General features: G+C 38.3%; 1 protein-coding gene across 1 annotated transcript; it reads left to right on the top strand.

The window, feature by feature from the left end:
- The first annotated feature begins 571 nt into the window (after positions 1-571).
- Positions 572-17,329, top strand: stam2 (signal transducing adaptor molecule (SH3 domain and ITAM motif) 2). The gene is made up of 14 exons (XM_053877667.1): positions 572-845; positions 2,407-2,491; positions 2,605-2,680; positions 3,476-3,571; positions 4,005-4,151; positions 7,478-7,544; positions 7,630-7,822; positions 8,378-8,472; positions 8,593-8,675; positions 9,950-10,037; positions 10,122-10,176; positions 12,327-12,474; positions 14,838-15,004; positions 15,203-17,329. The coding sequence occupies exons 1-14, from the start codon at positions 806-808 to the stop codon at positions 15,396-15,398; spliced, it is 1,536 nt and encodes a 511-aa protein (XP_053733642.1). The 5' UTR covers positions 572-805; the 3' UTR covers positions 15,399-17,329.
- The last annotated feature ends 104 nt before the right edge of the window (positions 17,330-17,433 follow it).

Genomic DNA, 17,433 nt, shown 5'->3' with positions numbered 1-17,433 from the left:
ACCGAGAGGATTCCCTACTCATCATTTCCGGTATTGCCGTTTTTCGTCTTTGAAACAAAATAAGATGCACCCCCCCGTGTTGTACTGTACGGGACCATTGAACTCGAAGGAAACAATGACATCCAGAATGGACCTGATATAATATTGTTTCTAATAAATATTCCATCTTGCCATATACAAAGTCAAGAGTATGGGGCCGTGGTCGCTCCTTTAATTATTCGGAAGAGCCAGGAATAAATAGTACGTTTATCCCGCGGCTCGAGAGCTGGAAAACACACAATTGGCTTAATAAAAACTATATGCATACGTTAAAAAAAAATAAAAATCACCAAAAGATCACCTTAATTTTAGGAAACAACACAGGATCACTATTCTCCAAATAGTGATTATTATTTTAATGAATTCTTATAACGTTTGAGTCGTGGGATGATAATCGTTTTAGTGAAATATTAAATTAAATAGGTCTAGGATTAGGCACTAGATGTCAGTATTTCATATGAATTTTTTTCTTTTTTTTTTTTTTTGTTTCGAACAACAGTACTAGTCTACCTTGTTGTGCTGTATATTTAAATTGACATTTATCAGTGCAAGCCATACTTAAAAGACTTAAAAGTATCAGCAAACGTAACGCAGATACATTGTACGCACATATCGTCAGGCTTCGTTCCACACGCCCTCGTTTCCGGAAGTGCAACCAGTGCTAGTTTAATGGACAAGGAAGGAATAGTTGTTTAGGTTCATGTTCCGTCACACTTGGATAATACCCTTATTCTGACTTTAGCGGTAAAGACCTCGAATTTAAAATATGCCTTTATTTGCCCAAAACTCATTCGATCAAGATGTGGGTAAGTCATACGTTTGTTGTGTCGGAATAATAGTTGAAAAGCTAACTATACTAAAAGCTAGCATTAGCTTAGCATGACTTGGTTGTATATATCTTGAAAGTTGTACTAACATCTTAAAGTTTCGTCAACATTATCACATGTCGCAGTTTATATGTCCCGATTAGAAGGATAAATTCTTCTGGCTATTAAATGTCTCGCTAACGTGTATTGATCAGTTTTTGTCGATTAGACATGTCAAGGTTGGTAAGTACATGCTAATACAGGCAAATAAATGATACTCTGATTGATATGTGTCTTATTACAATAACAACTTAGTCAGAGTGCTATGGTGGGGTGTATATATAATATATATATATATATATATATATATATATATATATATATATATATATATATATATCATAGATGAGTGTTTAAATGAATCATTATATTTTATTATCATTAATAAAATAAATTCCATCACTTACCAATGACACTGAACTGGAGCACTTTTATTATTTTATTTTTTATTTCGGCTCCAACACTATTCTTCAGGTGCCTTTTTAATATGCCACATACACAGGCTTAATTTGTGTCATGATAGAATGAATGCCGGATGTAATGTACGTTTAATTTTTGCTCTTATAGATTCTCTATAAAACTTTAATTGTATTCCAGATGTTCTTCAAGGCTAGTGGAAAATTCAAAATCATACTATTAAAACAATAGAATACCTTTTTACAGTTATTGTACAAACATTGTATGCTATATTTAAATGCTCACCCTTGGGATAAATATCAGTTAGAACCATGGCATGAGCACTGTTTTATGTGACGCAAGCGCCAGCCCAGGTGCTTTGGGCATCACAAGGAGGTCATTCGGTCAACTTCCGCCTAGAACCACCTATTTGGATCTGCTACTTAACGTTAGCCGTGGAAAGCAAAGTGTGTCCCTCTCTCAGGGCTGAAGTGGAATTCTGCCGTTCTATTTTGGCAATTTGTCCCTTCATTGTTTTTATATACTGTATATTGCCATAACTATGCCATGTACTGTGTTGTGTCTATTACAACAATTATGTGACGACATTTACAGCTGTAAAGCTTTAACCTTATCTGGATAACAATCCGTGCTGATTGTTGCCGTCTGTTGTTTGGTCTCATACTACTGTTTCAGTGAAGTTGCCAAGTTACAGTAAAAAAAAGAAAAAAAACTTGGAACTTGGAACTTTTTTGTAAGCATTGTATGCTTACTCTATATTGTAGCATCAGAAGATTTAAAAATGAAATGTCATCATATTATAAAGTTCATGTTTCATTAGGACATTTTTGGCAGACCTTTTGAATGACTCATCATTTAGCGGTCATTACACATGCAGCTATTCTTTGATGGTAATTTGCTAATATTGATTAGAAGGTTGACGAATTGATATCATTCCTCCCTACAATGACTTGTGTGTTATGTTTTATGAATATTTATATCTCTGGTACACTGGGATTGGCAACACAAATGTGTTGGAAGAAAAGCAGCTGAGAGCTCAGTTTTCTCACTGGACCATATGTATCCTTGTGTGCCATATTTCCAGAGAAGGCAACCAATGAAAACAACACAACAGACGACTGGGGACTCATTATGGACATCTGTGATCGGATTGGAACGACACCCAATGGGTAGGTTGGCAAAAAACTTGAACAGTAGCATTTGAGCTGTCTTGTTGTAAATCGGCCTGCACATGTTTGTGTTATAAGATCTAATCCATTTTTTCTGTTTTGTTTTCCAATAGTCCGAAAGACAGTCTGAGAGCCATCATGAAGAGAGTTAACCATAAAGTGCCTCATGTTGCCATGCAGGCCCTCAATGTAAGTTTGCCACAGGATGCAGCATATGACACTAGAGTTAGTATTGTTAGTAGGTCATACATGGCAGTAATGAGATGTACTTGTTTCTAATCTTAACTTTGTCTCGTCTTTCTGTTATGACAACTATAGGCAGTTATTACTGTCCTATGGCGCTTTTAAATTTACTGTGTGTGTGTGTATATAAGCCACAATGCCAGGCTGCAATAGATTTTAGCACAGTCTTTTTAAGCACTAATATGAGCAATTAATTTATATTTGGTTTGAAATCAAAGCAACATTCGTTGATGTGCAAGTTATCAGTGAAAATAAATCAATATCAATGAAGTTGTTATAATGTATGTGGTATGAAAGGGTTTAGTGCTTTGATCCAGTTAAAATGTTCATAGCTCACCACAGCCTGTGCCAGTCTTTACAGTCCATATTCCACTTCACTGGGAGGCTGACCTTTATTTTGGCATGTTGTAATAGCTTCTGTGCCAAACTTCTTTGGAGCCAAAGCTGCATCAACATTTTTCTTTATTGGACTGATATGGACTTCTCATGAGAGCATCTTTGTATTTGCTGCGTTGTATTTAGCAGAAAGCTGTCTGCTCTCCCAGCACCTTCAAAAAGCTATAATGGTGGTGACATGTCTCAATATTTTAAGCATTTCACTGTCTTCAACTTTTTTTTCTCATGTTTGCCACTAAGTATTGTGCCCTAACCGTGTTAGACTACTCTCTGATGTAACTGTCTAATAAGTGTTTTGAACGTAAATGGAAACCATTAAAACTACGTATTGTCCATGTTTTGCAGTTGTTGAGTGCTTGTGTATCAAACTGTGGTAAGATATTCCATCTGGAAATCTGTTCAAGAGAGTTTGCCAGCGAAGTGCGGACTGTATTGAGCCGGGTGAGTATGACAAACGCTCTGCAAGTAGCATCAATTAATCAGCTATTTGCCATTAAGATCGAAACAATTAGCTTAGATATTGTGAGGCTGGATTCCATACCAGCTACATACAGAGCCAAGCGGGTTGTGTTAATATGAGGAAATCTGAATCTATTTTCAGCCTGGACATATTTACAGTAATTTCTATTTCTCCCCTTGACTGGCTCTGTGGTTCCAGCACACTAAATAAGCATATAAATGAATGCTCTGACTAGACATAGCAATTGTTGCATGATCACTGCAGACTATACAAAAAACACCTCGAAGGTTGAGCCTCCTATCAGACAGAGCAGCCTGTTGGTCCAAGCAAAATTCAAAATTTGTCGAAGGTGGAACCCCCCCTCCTTACTCTTATGCTTCCTCAAATGCTAACAGACATTTTTATTTGTTGAAGGCCCATACGAAGGTATGTGACAAACTGAAGGCTCTGATGGTGACGTGGGCAGATGACTTCCAGAAAGATCCTCAGCTTAGTTTGATTGGTGCCACCATCAAGTCTCTGAAAGAAGACGGCATCTCATTCCCCTCCCCCATGACACAGGTATGCTGTCATTCCCACAACTTTTGTTTTGTGTTCTACCTGTCTATTTTAAAGTATAATTAATGTTACTGTTTTCTCCCACTTTTTAAAAATTGTATGATTTGCAGTGGTTTGGCATGGAGCGTTTTTCATGACTGTTTTAGACACACCTGCTTCTTTATTCCTGTACGGTATTGAGTTAGTCAGTGTTGCTACGTCACTGCTTCCAGTTGAAGATTTGAAAGGGGTCAGGTTGTTGGCAGGACTGTTTACCTTTTTGGTCAGTGCATTTGTCTTGTGCAATACCAATGACATGCTTGATATATAATGTTGTTGTTTTTTTGCTGTTGTGGTGTTGATGTATATCTGCTGCTTCATTGGAGGTGAGGCTGAATCACTGCGTTTTTAGACGATAGGAAATGCTTATTCAAAAACTAAAATCAGTGTGCACACTTTTAAAGTAGCGAAATACTACTCAACTACTAAGCTTTATATGCTAAAGTCTAAACGTGTGACATCTGTAAATATAAAATAGTAATTTGGAAGCTTCTCATTTTTGTCAGTCCATTATCTGTTTATTAAATTGTGTATCTGAAACAGACAACCATTAAATATTCATTTTAAGTAGGTCTGTGAGAGTAATCAGGATTAATTAATTACTGACAAAAATAATCGATCCAAATAACACAGATTAATCGCGTATAAACAGTTTTTCTGGGAGTGTTGCTGTTGTTGCAGCAACTTATAGCTATTACTCCAAGCATCATCCCTGGGCAAAACAGAACATTTCTAATCAGTTGATTCAGTTCAGTCTATGTTGGCGTTATTACGCTGTATGTGATTTTCCTGACCAGCTGACTAAACATGATGAATCCTGTTGGACCTCAATACCATTACCATCCCCCTCGTATGTCAATACTTCTGTTCACATCGCATCGACAATGAAAGTGTGAGAAGTGATTTTTATGTTGCATGCATGATAGAGTGCTCTTAGTGACCAAGAGCACATAGATCTGGTATGAAGGAATAATCCTTGTAAACAAGTCATCAATGACACCAACAGAACGTGCACACCACACGTGTTCTCAAGTTTGCAATAGCACAGACAATGTAAACCATCGCATTAGCCACACTAGTCACACTACCAGTTGCTGTTTGCTCAACAGCGCACAGATTAAATATCATGCCTGCTGCTGTATGTGACACCTGCTCAGCCTCTCCCACTTTGTTAAATAAAGTCATCAGCACAATGGCTAAGTATTTTAGGTAATTGATTTATAAATGAAGGATATGAACAAATGTCTGAACAAAATATTCTTTTTACATCGTTTCTTAAAGTCCAAGACAGTCTCCTATAGATATAGTATCCTTAAAAATAATACAAATTCTAGATCCAAATGCCAAACTGGCACAAATGCCGAAAATGTTTCTATCTCCCAATGTCAAAGAATCCTCAAAAACAATTCCCAGATCCAGAGGCTGATCTGGATCACCCTCAAAATTGAATCACATACTTCCTGAATTCAAATCCACCCATACCTTTTTGAGTAGAGGTAATGGTCATGGCAATCAATAAATAAGCAGAGTTCAATGGGAGTTTATGAGAGACTGTAAAAGTGGGTGCTGTAGTTGCTATAATTAATTGATTCCTTTTGCTTCTCCTAATGCGGCTTAATAAAGATATTATAATTGGACATTATATTTTCAAGAAAAATGGAAACCAGTTCAAAAGAAGTAATCCTCTAAGCGTCATTTTAAATATAGTGTTATCATTTGCTATATCTATAAACCTTTACAAGCACTGTGTTTTTGTGTGGTGAAATCTCTAACATTAATGTAATATCTCTGGTCCCTCTTTAAAAATGCTGGAAACTGACAGATAAAAATTAATCTGCTTTTGAATTGGTGGTGCGGAATGTCAACATTGAATTTGTAGGTTGTTAGTTTCACATGAAATAAACAAAAGTAAATGTACATAAAGTCTATGCAAGCCCAAAGGTTTATACCGTGGAAGATTTAATTATGAATAGGTCCTCTGTTTTATCAATGTGTGGAATTCGGAGCTAGAATTAAAAAGATAAAATGCCACTATAACTGCCCTCTGGGTGTTTCATTTAGTGTACGGCGTTAATTTCACAAGCTTATTACATAATTAAATAAAAACACATTGCCTGGTACCATCCTCCTGGAGTCCAGACAAACAAATTGCATTCATTAAAGTGGAAACAGTATTATGGTGAAGGGCATTTATAACTCTTCTCCCACTTTCAGTAAAGTTATTATTTAAAAATAAGCAGTTTATTTCTTTGGGGTATGGAGTAACTTAATAAATTGCTTGCAGCATGGCAGAAATGGAATCCACAGAAGAAAAGTCACTACATTCTGCCATAAATGGAATACTGACACAAACAATGAATACCAATTGCAGTTGGTGCAAGAAAGAATGAATGTATCTTTCATAACAATGACACATGAAACAATAAAATCCTGTCATGCCATGACACTCAGAACCCGTCAACAACAATAACACCTCAACTAGGTGAGCAACTATGAGAGATTAGCATGATGTAGTCTAGTGACTAGTCCTTGTCTTCTAATGAAGCACCTCTAACCCTGAGGCTCAGTAACTGGCTCATGACAAATTCGCTTTTAAAATAAGCTTGTTGAACTCAACAGGGAGAGAAAGGAAATGATATGAAACCCATAATGATGCAGGTAGCAGCAGTTTTTATATGTAAATGAAAGCATTGCTATACTTATAGAAAGGTACTTCTGTATGAAGGGTAATGAGCTGCTGTTTCATGAACTAAGTGTCCTCCATTTTGGGAACGGTTAATTGGACCTTCTGCCGTCTGTGTAGTTAATGTGACCCGCTGATTAAAAATAATGTGTTTTCGCAGCCACTCACCATTAATGGAATTCTGATAGGAATGGAAATCATTTCCTTTCAGGACACACAAATGTTTCGAAATGAGCTCTGTATTTACCAGTTATTCCACCTAGTTGATTCTTTTGGAAGAACAATAATAAGGTATTGAAGCTTCAGCTGGAACACACCTAGAGAGTATTGGAGAAAGTGAATCATAAATCTTGGTTGCTTTTGGAGTAGTGCACTCGGTTTATGACTTTGGATTTAATGGAATTATATTTCTGGTTCACTGAACAGATGGATAGATAAGAATTAAAAAATAAAAAAATGTCTGTTTTTCTTTTACCGAATGAATATTCTGTGTTTACGAATGTCCCGTCTATAGCGGCTTATATACGAGCATCCTTTATTGTCAAAAATAGAGTGGCAGTGACTCAAGTGGCACTACTGACTCACACAATCTATTTTCTCACCACAGGGTTCTAACTCAAAGGTCAGCACTCCTGTTGTCAGCAAAGCTTCTGATGATGACGACTTGGCTAAAGGTACTTTAACTTCAGGTCACCTACATGATGGTGCTGTGATTGTTTATGGCCAAGAGAAGATATTCTAACAGACTTTATTTTTCAGCCATTGAGCTGTCCTTGCAGGAGCAGAAGCAGCAAGCAGAGACCCGGCCAATCATCTCTGACCCGGTCAACTACACAAATGGAGGTGTGGTGCAGGAGGCCAGGAAGGTGCGGGCGTTGTATGACTTCGAAGCTGCTGAGGATAATGAGCTGACCTTCAAGGCAGGAGAACTGATTCTGGTTCTGGATGACAGGTAGCACCTGAATAATGACTCAGCTCTATTTCATGCTGAAAATGTCAGTTATTTATGTCTCCATGTTTCTTTCAAATGATGAGTCATGCTTTTCTTTGGAGCACTCATGATGTCTTCTAGCGGTCGGTAATTCAAGGGCGCTTGTGGTGAAAAGATATTTGTACTTCTTTCCCCACAATGTTCTGTGTGCCCTGGAGAAGGGATGGGACATGCTATCATATAAAATGAATAATGTTTTCATTCTAGAATGAAGCTTTTACTTCAAGATAACCAACAGCCTCAGGGTGTGTGTTTTTTAGCAACAGAGCAAGGTTTAGCACAAAAGATGATGAAATCCGTGAAGACCTCGGCAAGTAGTTAGCTGCATTATTCGTGTTATAATCTTCTTTAAAATCGTCATGTTTCAAGAACTGAGCTAATCAATAATGTACTGAATCCTTATATGTTCATTACTGAAATCAGAAATTGCTTCATTTGTTTTCATTTTACATCATTTGGGCTTTTAAACAACAACAACCATTACAGTATATATATATTTTTTTATCTTGGTGACAGTGATCCAAACTGGTGGAAAGGAGAGAACCACAGAGGAGTTGGACTTTTCCCCTCCAACTTTGTCACAAGCAATTTGAATAATGAACAGGAGACGGGTAAGTGTGAGAATTTAATCTTTAACGTACAGTTGACTCTCTCTGAAAGGGCAAATGCTCCTCATCTTTACTTCACTGAGCTACTCATTTTAGAACTTAATGACTTTTTTCCCATTGCAGTGGCTTATATTGAGAATACGAGCAGCCCAGAGGAGACTATTGTGGAGGCCATAGCAGAGCCTGAGCCTGTTTACATTGATGAGGTAATTCTTCTGTATATACCAAATATATAGAATATAAAAATATCATCTATATATAGATGAAATGTTTACTCGTTGCATAATACACCCATTGTGTATTATGCAACGAGTAAACATTTCATCTATATATAGATGACTAAATATAGTGACTAGGTGTCCTAGTCACTTGGCCTGGCCACATGTGAATAAAATCAAGCACCTAGGCATGTTTTAACAAACATTTGTGAAAGAATGGGCCGCTCTTAGGAGCTCAGTGAATTCTAGCGTGTAACTCTCATATCTGCTCACATATCTGCCACCTGTGCAACAAATCCAGGCGTGAAATATCCTCACTCATAAATATTCCGCAGTTAACTGTCAGCTTTATTATAAAAAAATGCAAAAGTTTGACGACAGCAACTCAGCCACGAAGTGGTAGGCCATGTAAACTGACGGAGAGGGGTCTGCGGATGCTGAGGCGCATAGTGCAAAGACGTCGCAACTTTCTGCACAGTCAATTGCTACAGAGTTCCAAACGTCATGTGGCCTTCAGATAAGCCCAAGTACAGTACGCAGAGAGCCTCATGGAATGGGTTTCCATGGCCAAGCAGCTGCGTCCAAGTCATACATCACCACACAATTACAATGCAAAGCGCCGGATGCAGTGGTGTAAACCACGCCACCACTGGAATATATAGCAGTGGAGACGCATTATCTAGAGTGATCAATCATGCTTTTCCATCTGGCAATCTGATCGACCAGTCTGGGTTTGTAGGTGTCCAGGAGAATCGTACATTTCGGACTACATTGTGCCAAGTGTGAAATTTGGTGGAGGAAGAATTATGGTGTGGGGTTGTTTTCCAGGAGTTGATAGGAACATTGTATGCGTCAGGATACCAAAACATTTTTGACAATTGCCTGCTCACAACCTTGTGGGAGCCCGCTCCAACCAGTGCACAAAGCAAAGTCCATAAAGACATAGATGACAGAGTCTGGTGTCTGTGAACTTAACTGGCCTGCAGTCCTGACCTGAGCCTGATAGAACACCGAATTAGAGCTCAGACTCAGAGTCTAGCCTACTCCACCAATATCATTGTGTGACTTCACCAATACGCTTTTGGAGGAATGGTCAAAAATTCCTATAAACACAATCCTCGACATTGTGGACAGCCTCCCCACAACAGTTGAAGCTGTAATAGCTGCAAAATTTGGACCAACATCATTTTTTCTTTGTAATTGCATGAATTCAAGCACATTGCCGCTCATTTTCCTCATTGCATTTGTAATTTTTCCTTCAGGGAAAAATGGACCAAACACTGACGTTTCTGCAGAATGCTGACCCAGCAAATCTGGACCCCGACTCCCCAGAGTTGATCCAGCTGGAGGGTAGGAAGTAGTGACGCTTGCATTTTCTGCTTTTATTCTTAGGTCTGATGTGTCTGATGTAAATCTATACGACTGTACCAAAAGGTGCGTGTGAGCAGATGAACCCCATGATTGATGAGAGGCTCCAGGAGATTGACAGGTAATCTGAGGATTCTATATCCTTCCACATTGTCCTTTGTTGCTTATGAACAAGCAACTATTTATCCAAAACTGTGTCAGTCTTAATTGGCTTGTAGGATCAATGGACAGTGACCTAAACAAGCCAAAATTAGGGGAACAGTACACTGTCGAAGTATTTTAAAGCAATAATGAATTGCGTTGTTAAACAGACTGCATTCTTTAAAATGTGAAATACACACCCACAAAAAAGGTATGGTAGAAGCATGATACATACCCGAGTTGACCATACTACTGTATTAACAGAGATATTAATGAGTCCCAAGTCCAAAGAAAAGTCTTCATAACATTTCTGTAAGAACAAGTTTTCTTTGGTTGTTTTTATTACTGATATGACTTTTTTTCTCTACTCTTTGAGCTGTGTAACATTTTTACTGGCTAGCTCTAATGTTAAATATTTGCACTACAGTGGTTTATTAGATGATTTCACATTTTAGACTTCTTCTCTACAAAGAAGGCACCTAAATAAATTCCCCCAACCAAGTCATAATGCCACTCTTTGCTATGAAAATAACTTGTGTCAGTATACCTAAAACACAACATAATGCATAATGCAGTTTTTTCGCCAATACCATCATGCCAAATCCTCATATTTAAATATTGTTTGAAAGTGGTGTCGTAATAAAAACATGCAAACATAGTTCAAAATCTATTTTGTTAATGTAGGTTTTCCATTCTCAAAGACGTTTGCATTAAATATTTAAAGGCTCTCCATGGAACAGTTAAAACCACTGGGTTAGAGCTCTACCCTTCTCTTTTTTAAACCTGCCATAGAGGGGAGGGAGGGTGCAGTCTGCTCAAACCCTAGATAATTGTATTTACAGTCCCTGTGATGCTGCTGCTCCGCCCAAATAACCAGACTGACAAATACAGAATGGCTATTTCCAGATGATGGTAGATTTTATTTTACACTTGCTCTATATTATTTTTAGAATATACAAACACTATTGTACTATGAAATGCACGTTGCAATTGTGTTGTATTGAGAAAAAAAAACATAAGTAACTGAAGTCAACTAAATCATGTTTAGAAGAACAGACACTACTGTTCTACTCCAACATAGAGTGGTCATCTTAGTAACTGATATTCAGCAGACTAGCTGCATGCCCGTAATCAGACTAACAATGATACCTGAACAAACCTTAGGGAATGAAATTTAGTTTGTCTATGACTGGTGGGATTTAGCTTCTTTTAATAGTTAGTTTTTATCATCAACAGTGTTTGGGGCCTCCTTCTCACTTTCTGTTTTTTAAATCTCATGTTGAAACTCATTGTTTTAGTGTTTCTTTTCACCAAGTCAATTCTTTTTGCGTAATTTTTCACCTTCTAAATTGGCCATTTAAAATTATTGAATTGGAATTGCTTTGGGAAGAAAAATGGACTCTGAATAGTTTGGTTGTAAGATCAAATAGATGATGCATATTTCAACTGGAGAACACACTCACACTCGAGAACACACTTAAGCCTGTGGCCTCCTGGCCCTGCCACACCACCCAGCTGAACCTTGTTGGGTGCCATTCTAAGCTATCTTAATTCATATATCACTTATTCATATAGCAAACAGTACTGTTAAGGACAAGGTGGGCTAGGAATATAAAATATTATCAAAACAAATGTCGCAAAAGCCAATATAAAATTCAAATCATAAAATAAGGTGTGTGTTTAGATGAACATTGGTTATAAAACGTCATCCAATGTGAAGTGAGGGATGTGGGCTACTAACTGAAGAGGTCCTGTCTCGCAGCTTTCTTTTCAGTCCAGGGATCTCAAGGAACTGCTGGTCAGAGAGTGGGGCAGGACATGGCAGGCTTGCTGTGGAACCGTTCACACTTGTTTCATGAGAAACAATGTCTCTATGTTGAATATTTATTTCAGGGAGATGCCTTCCACTGGCTAATGGAAAATGATTTCCGCCTCTAATACTTAAATCTTTTGTACTTTTGGCCAGTTTATGAAGGACCATGAATGTATGGAAAAGTTTGTTTAAACAATTATGACTGATATCTATTTATTCAGTATTGGGGATCAGATCTGACAGGAGACTCTTGTTACACTCTTTTTGGTGCTAGTTGATTTCTATTGCTGTTAAATCTGTCAGTTTATGTGTTGCAGGAAGCACTCTGAGCTGTCAGAGTTGAATGTGAAGGTCTTGGAGGCGTTGGAACTTTACAACAAGCTCATGCACGAAGCACCATTCTACTCAGCGTACTCAAAGATGCAGACACAGTACGCCCCAGCTGGTGCAGCTGCACCCATGCAGGTCCGTTCTCAAAGACTTCATTCCCTTTCTCATCAAAAGGAGGGAAATTACTGCTGCAAGAGAAGAGTTGCAGTCAGATATTATTTCTGAACAGTTTTGTTTTATTCATGAGACTGTGACCCATTTCAAGTAGATGGTATTAGGTAGTGGACACAGTAGTTTCGCGAGGGTAACTGCAGTTTCTCTCTACTATAACGTTTCCACCAGTTTGTAATGAAATAAAATTGACATATTTTCAATTAGCATTTGAGATAATAAGATTAATAAGTTAAGTAATAAGTCAACGCACTCATGACAATTGTCAATGAAGAATCTTACATGAACACAACAACCATGAGCCTTTCTTCTATTTGGTATACATGTGTCAATTTGCTCTCGTTCATCTGCAAATTATTAATAAATGAAAAAAATATATTCAACAAAGGTCAGTTAGATGGTAATAAGAAGGAAGAAATGTTTTGCTGACTATAAATGACCACTTGTCGGGCAGACGCTGATACTGGAGCTGCTGATCCAGGGGCTAATATAAAGGACCGTCTCTGTTGCTTCCCCCAGCCGCGATAAATACCGTGGGGTCATTTTACTCTAATAAAATGACGGCCAATAGCACAGCAGCCAACCTCTCTGTGTCCTGTCGAGCGTGCTGAGTCAATAAACCGCAGCGAGAAGTCATGCATAATTAAAGTGCTGCTTCATCCAAAGCTTGATTGGCAGTTCAAGTGTGAAGGCTGGAGGTGTTGAAGGGAAGGTGTTTGACTCATCATCACTCCACACTGCTTTCTGTCCACTGCCCTTCATATTTAAGTCTCCCACATCCACCTCAATTATTCCTGACCTTTTCATGTCACTGAGCTGCAACAAGACTTCTGTTTTGGTCTATTGGTTCTATTGATCACTGAATTTTTTACGAGGTGAACCCACCTGCTCTGATTTATTCAGTTTGTTTTTTCAGTGTTATATGCGTCAACATATTTCATCCGCCATCACTGGCGTTCAGCTGGACCTCTGAAGCACTAGATTTCTATCCTGACAGCGTTAGCCATTTCTCCTCCCTGGAGAGGCAGATGCTGCATCTGTCTTTTTTCTCTGCTGATTGATGTCACTTCCTCCTCAGAGATTTAGAGAAGTGTCCTCTTCATTGAACAGGTTTGCTGTGGGGACTAGTGCTGCCTCTTTGTTTACCCATCTATCACAAATCCTCGTTTTCATGACAAGGTTTAAATGCCCTTAAAACATCCAACATTATTCATATTGTTGAGTCTATTGAAAAACGATAAATCTACAAAGACATGTAATATAACACCTAGACCAAGATGTTGAAGAAAAAAATCTGTAGGAAGGAATCTCGAAGGAAATCTCAAATGCTTAAGACTTTGGTGAACCAGATAAACCAGATTGGTGCAAAAAAATAAAAATAATAACTGTAACCTGAATGCAGTTCATTTTCATAGGCATTGCAATTATGCTATGTTAGTGTTATATAATACAATTCTAAATCACTTGTAAAATAGAATCTAAAAAAGAATAAAAACATAATTCTATACATGTTAAAACTCAAAGCTATCCACACTGAATAATGACATGCAGAAAAATGAACAAGATAAATAAAATCATAAATGTTAAATATTGTTAAATAATCTGCATCATTTACATGGTTATCATCACGAATGTGTGACCAATTCCTTTGGCAAATGATGTACAGACATGAGCTGTAAGAGATTGTTCAGGGCAGCACTCCATGTTAACACCACAATTCTCTCTTGCACTTCCAAAAATGTTTCAGTGGAATCTTGTGATGTAAGGCTATAACTCAGATTATGTTTATTCACAAAATAGAGAAAATCAAGAACTTGTACGCTTTGTGTGAAGTTTAGATTCATGCACAGAATTTCAACAGGCATTAGTTTTTCTTTGTATTGCTGTTTGTTTGTGGCATCCGAAAATAAATCCAGTATTTGCTGTGCTTTCGCCTCAAGAAAACTACCAGTTTAGACTTGTGTCTTGTCTAAACTAATTCAGTTCCACTCGTGGATGTAGATGTGATTCGACACGACAGGAGGACCGTGAGGCTGTTTCCTCTTTATTGACTGTCAAATCTAGTTTTTTCAGGATTATAATTTCCTGCTGCTGCAGCAATTGCTTATAGACACAGATATTATAGTGAAAGTGATATATAAATCCAGCATGCTTCACTTTCCTGTACCTGATGTTGTGCTGTGTGTAATTATTTTTTGCCGTTATCTGGATAGATTTTGCAGATGGATTTTTATCTTCAGTATGTTTGTTTTAAATACCATAAAATATAAATTTGGCTAAATATGTATAACTAATATCATGTGTCTCCATTACTGGGATTGTTTTAGGGATACTTGGGGCCATCTGGAACATCCTACATGTCCCCAGCGATGCCTCAGGTTGCAGTTTCACAGCCCTACTCTCTGCCTAATGACCAACCCGGATCTCTTCATGTTATGACCTCCAATGTCTCAGCTCCACCCAACAGCCAGGCCCCTCAGCCCTCGTACATGAGGTGAGAGACAAGACTGAGTGACATGTTTGAACTTATCTTTTTTTTTGTTGTAAAACAGCCATTTTGTCCTCTGATCTGACAAACCTACCTTGTTGCCATTGACCTGGTGTAAAACCAGTATTAGTTTTGTGTTCTCCAATTGTTAATTGTAGATGCAGAGGGGTGTCTTGTGTCTTGACTACTCTATCTCACACACAGCGCTGCTGTAAACACGCAGTACATGGGCCAAGCCCCTGGTGCTCCATATCCACCCCAGGCAGGTGTGCCCATGGACATGTCGACCTACAACAACGGCAACATGCCTCCCGTCTCCTACCCCATCAGTGCCCCCCCTCTGCAGCCCCCGCCTCAGCATCAGCAGCAGGCGTCATATTATCAGCAGCCTCTTTTGTGAAAGTCATCAGCACCTGAAATGGTCTTTCCTCTTGTTCATCCACGTGTAAGTGATCACTGAAGATTTGGGCTCTGTTCACGTGTACATCATGAAACACAAATGCATTATTCGCAGTATATCATCACCACTTAGTCTTACAAATGAACGAAGAGAGACAACGTTCCTCACTTTAAAAGACGAAACAGTACATGTATACAAAATGAACGTTTGTGTCCATAATGTTAGTAGAGAGCAAATGCAAGTTATGTTGATGACATGAGATGACATGAGACTTGTATGCACTGTTTGGAATGACACGATAAAAACAACATTTTTCTCATTTCTATACTCTTCATCTGTGCAGAGCCTGTCAGCGGCAGCTGCCGCCTGACAGTGACACTGAATAATTTCATCAGCATGAGCGCCATATAATATTTTGTTATATCCACATGACATATTGAAGCTTTTCTATGCAAAGATTTACTTGTCAACATGAGTTTTGTATAGTAAAATATTGATGTTGCACTGGTATGGTCAACTCCATTGATTATTATATTCACCATCTCAATTTCAACTCATACTCTGATTTGTTTGCGTGTCTGTGTAATACCAGTAGAATTCTTTTAATTGAGACATGTAGAAGTCACCAGCAGGAGTCTTGAGAGCTTCCATAACTGCTGCAATTCCACTCAGTCATGTTTGCAAAGGGCCATCTCTGGTTGGTTTGGTGTTCTTAAGTCTGACCCAACAACACTATTTGATTCTGGTTCTTGCTTCTTCTTTAGTGTTAGTGCAAGTTAGTGTTCGCATACTGACTTACTGTAGATATATAGGACAAGATTTTACTTGTGTTATGGGTGCGGTTTTGTATAATCAGGAATCGTTCTCTCCTCAGCGTGAAATACAGTGTGAGGCAACTGCTGGATTATTGACTCTAGAGCTCTCAGAAGTCAGATTTAAAAAGGTTCCGCACCATCTCAGAATCAGGGATAAATCTATTTTGCAGAGGCCACAATACTTACTCAAACAAGGATGAATGACACAAAGGTCCCGGTGGATGTTTTCCCCCCATTTTAGTTTCTCACTCAGATCTTCCTTCAGGTCTGCTTTTGTTGACAGTGATGTTTAGTATCTCCATCATCGTGCCTTTTCATTCAACCTAGGTTGCTATGTCACTCACCTTTCCCACAAGTTTGGTCTGATACATTCATTAAGTCCAAGTGTAGCGAGTGACCTCCAGCTAGGTGCAGAAGAATTGACCCTCGTCTTTCTTCCACTTCTTTCCCCACCAGCACCCGCCTATGAAGGTCATCTGAAGTGCTCCTTTTCATTATTGATCGTTATTGACGTCAAATCACTGCCTTGCTTCACCTTCTATTCTTGCTTTTCAGATATTTAAGACAATGTGTGTGTTTGAATATGTATATTCAAATTTGTGCTCAACCATTGTCATTGTTAATTCCAACTTCCATTCTTGGCTTGAATAATTCCATGCAGCAGCATTGACTTGAGGTTGTGCTCATGTGTTCATACTATCCTGTACTATATATATTTGGGGTGGGGGGGCTTTCATGTGCAACATTTCTATGTCTGTGTGTGTTTCTGAACTGAACAAACGTATAGAGCCAAATGTGGGCTTTCTTCGGTTTCATCAAATGCTGCTTTCAGTTAGTCAAAGCTGGTGGCAGCCTCCCACAACGTGAAGTGTACACCTTGGTGGGTGGTTTTATTGATATGGAGAGTGCACCTTAGCTTTGTAAATATTCATGTACCGCTGGATGCCTTCTTCTATTAAACAAACAAATCTTTGTCTCAGATTTGGCTGGTTATGTGTAATAATGTGCATTTTAAATATCCCATGCAAATATCCTCTGTCTGAAATTAGACTCCTGGTTTTCTAACAGCATCCTTCAAATGTTCTTTGGAATAAAAAAATGAATGCTGACAACAAATCCTCATCCTTTATTTACCACACTCACCCTTTGCCACACGACATGCTTAATTAATAAGCTTGGCCTTTTTATACTTCCTGGTCTTTACCATGAAAAGATTATCC

The sequence above is a fragment of the Synchiropus splendidus genome, chromosome 10 (genome assembly GCF_027744825.2).
Source record: "Synchiropus splendidus isolate RoL2022-P1 chromosome 10, RoL_Sspl_1.0, whole genome shotgun sequence".
In the NCBI taxonomy this organism is placed as follows: Eukaryota; Metazoa; Chordata; class Actinopteri; order Syngnathiformes; family Callionymidae; genus Synchiropus; species Synchiropus splendidus.
This window is presented reverse-complemented; position numbering and strand designations above follow the sequence as displayed.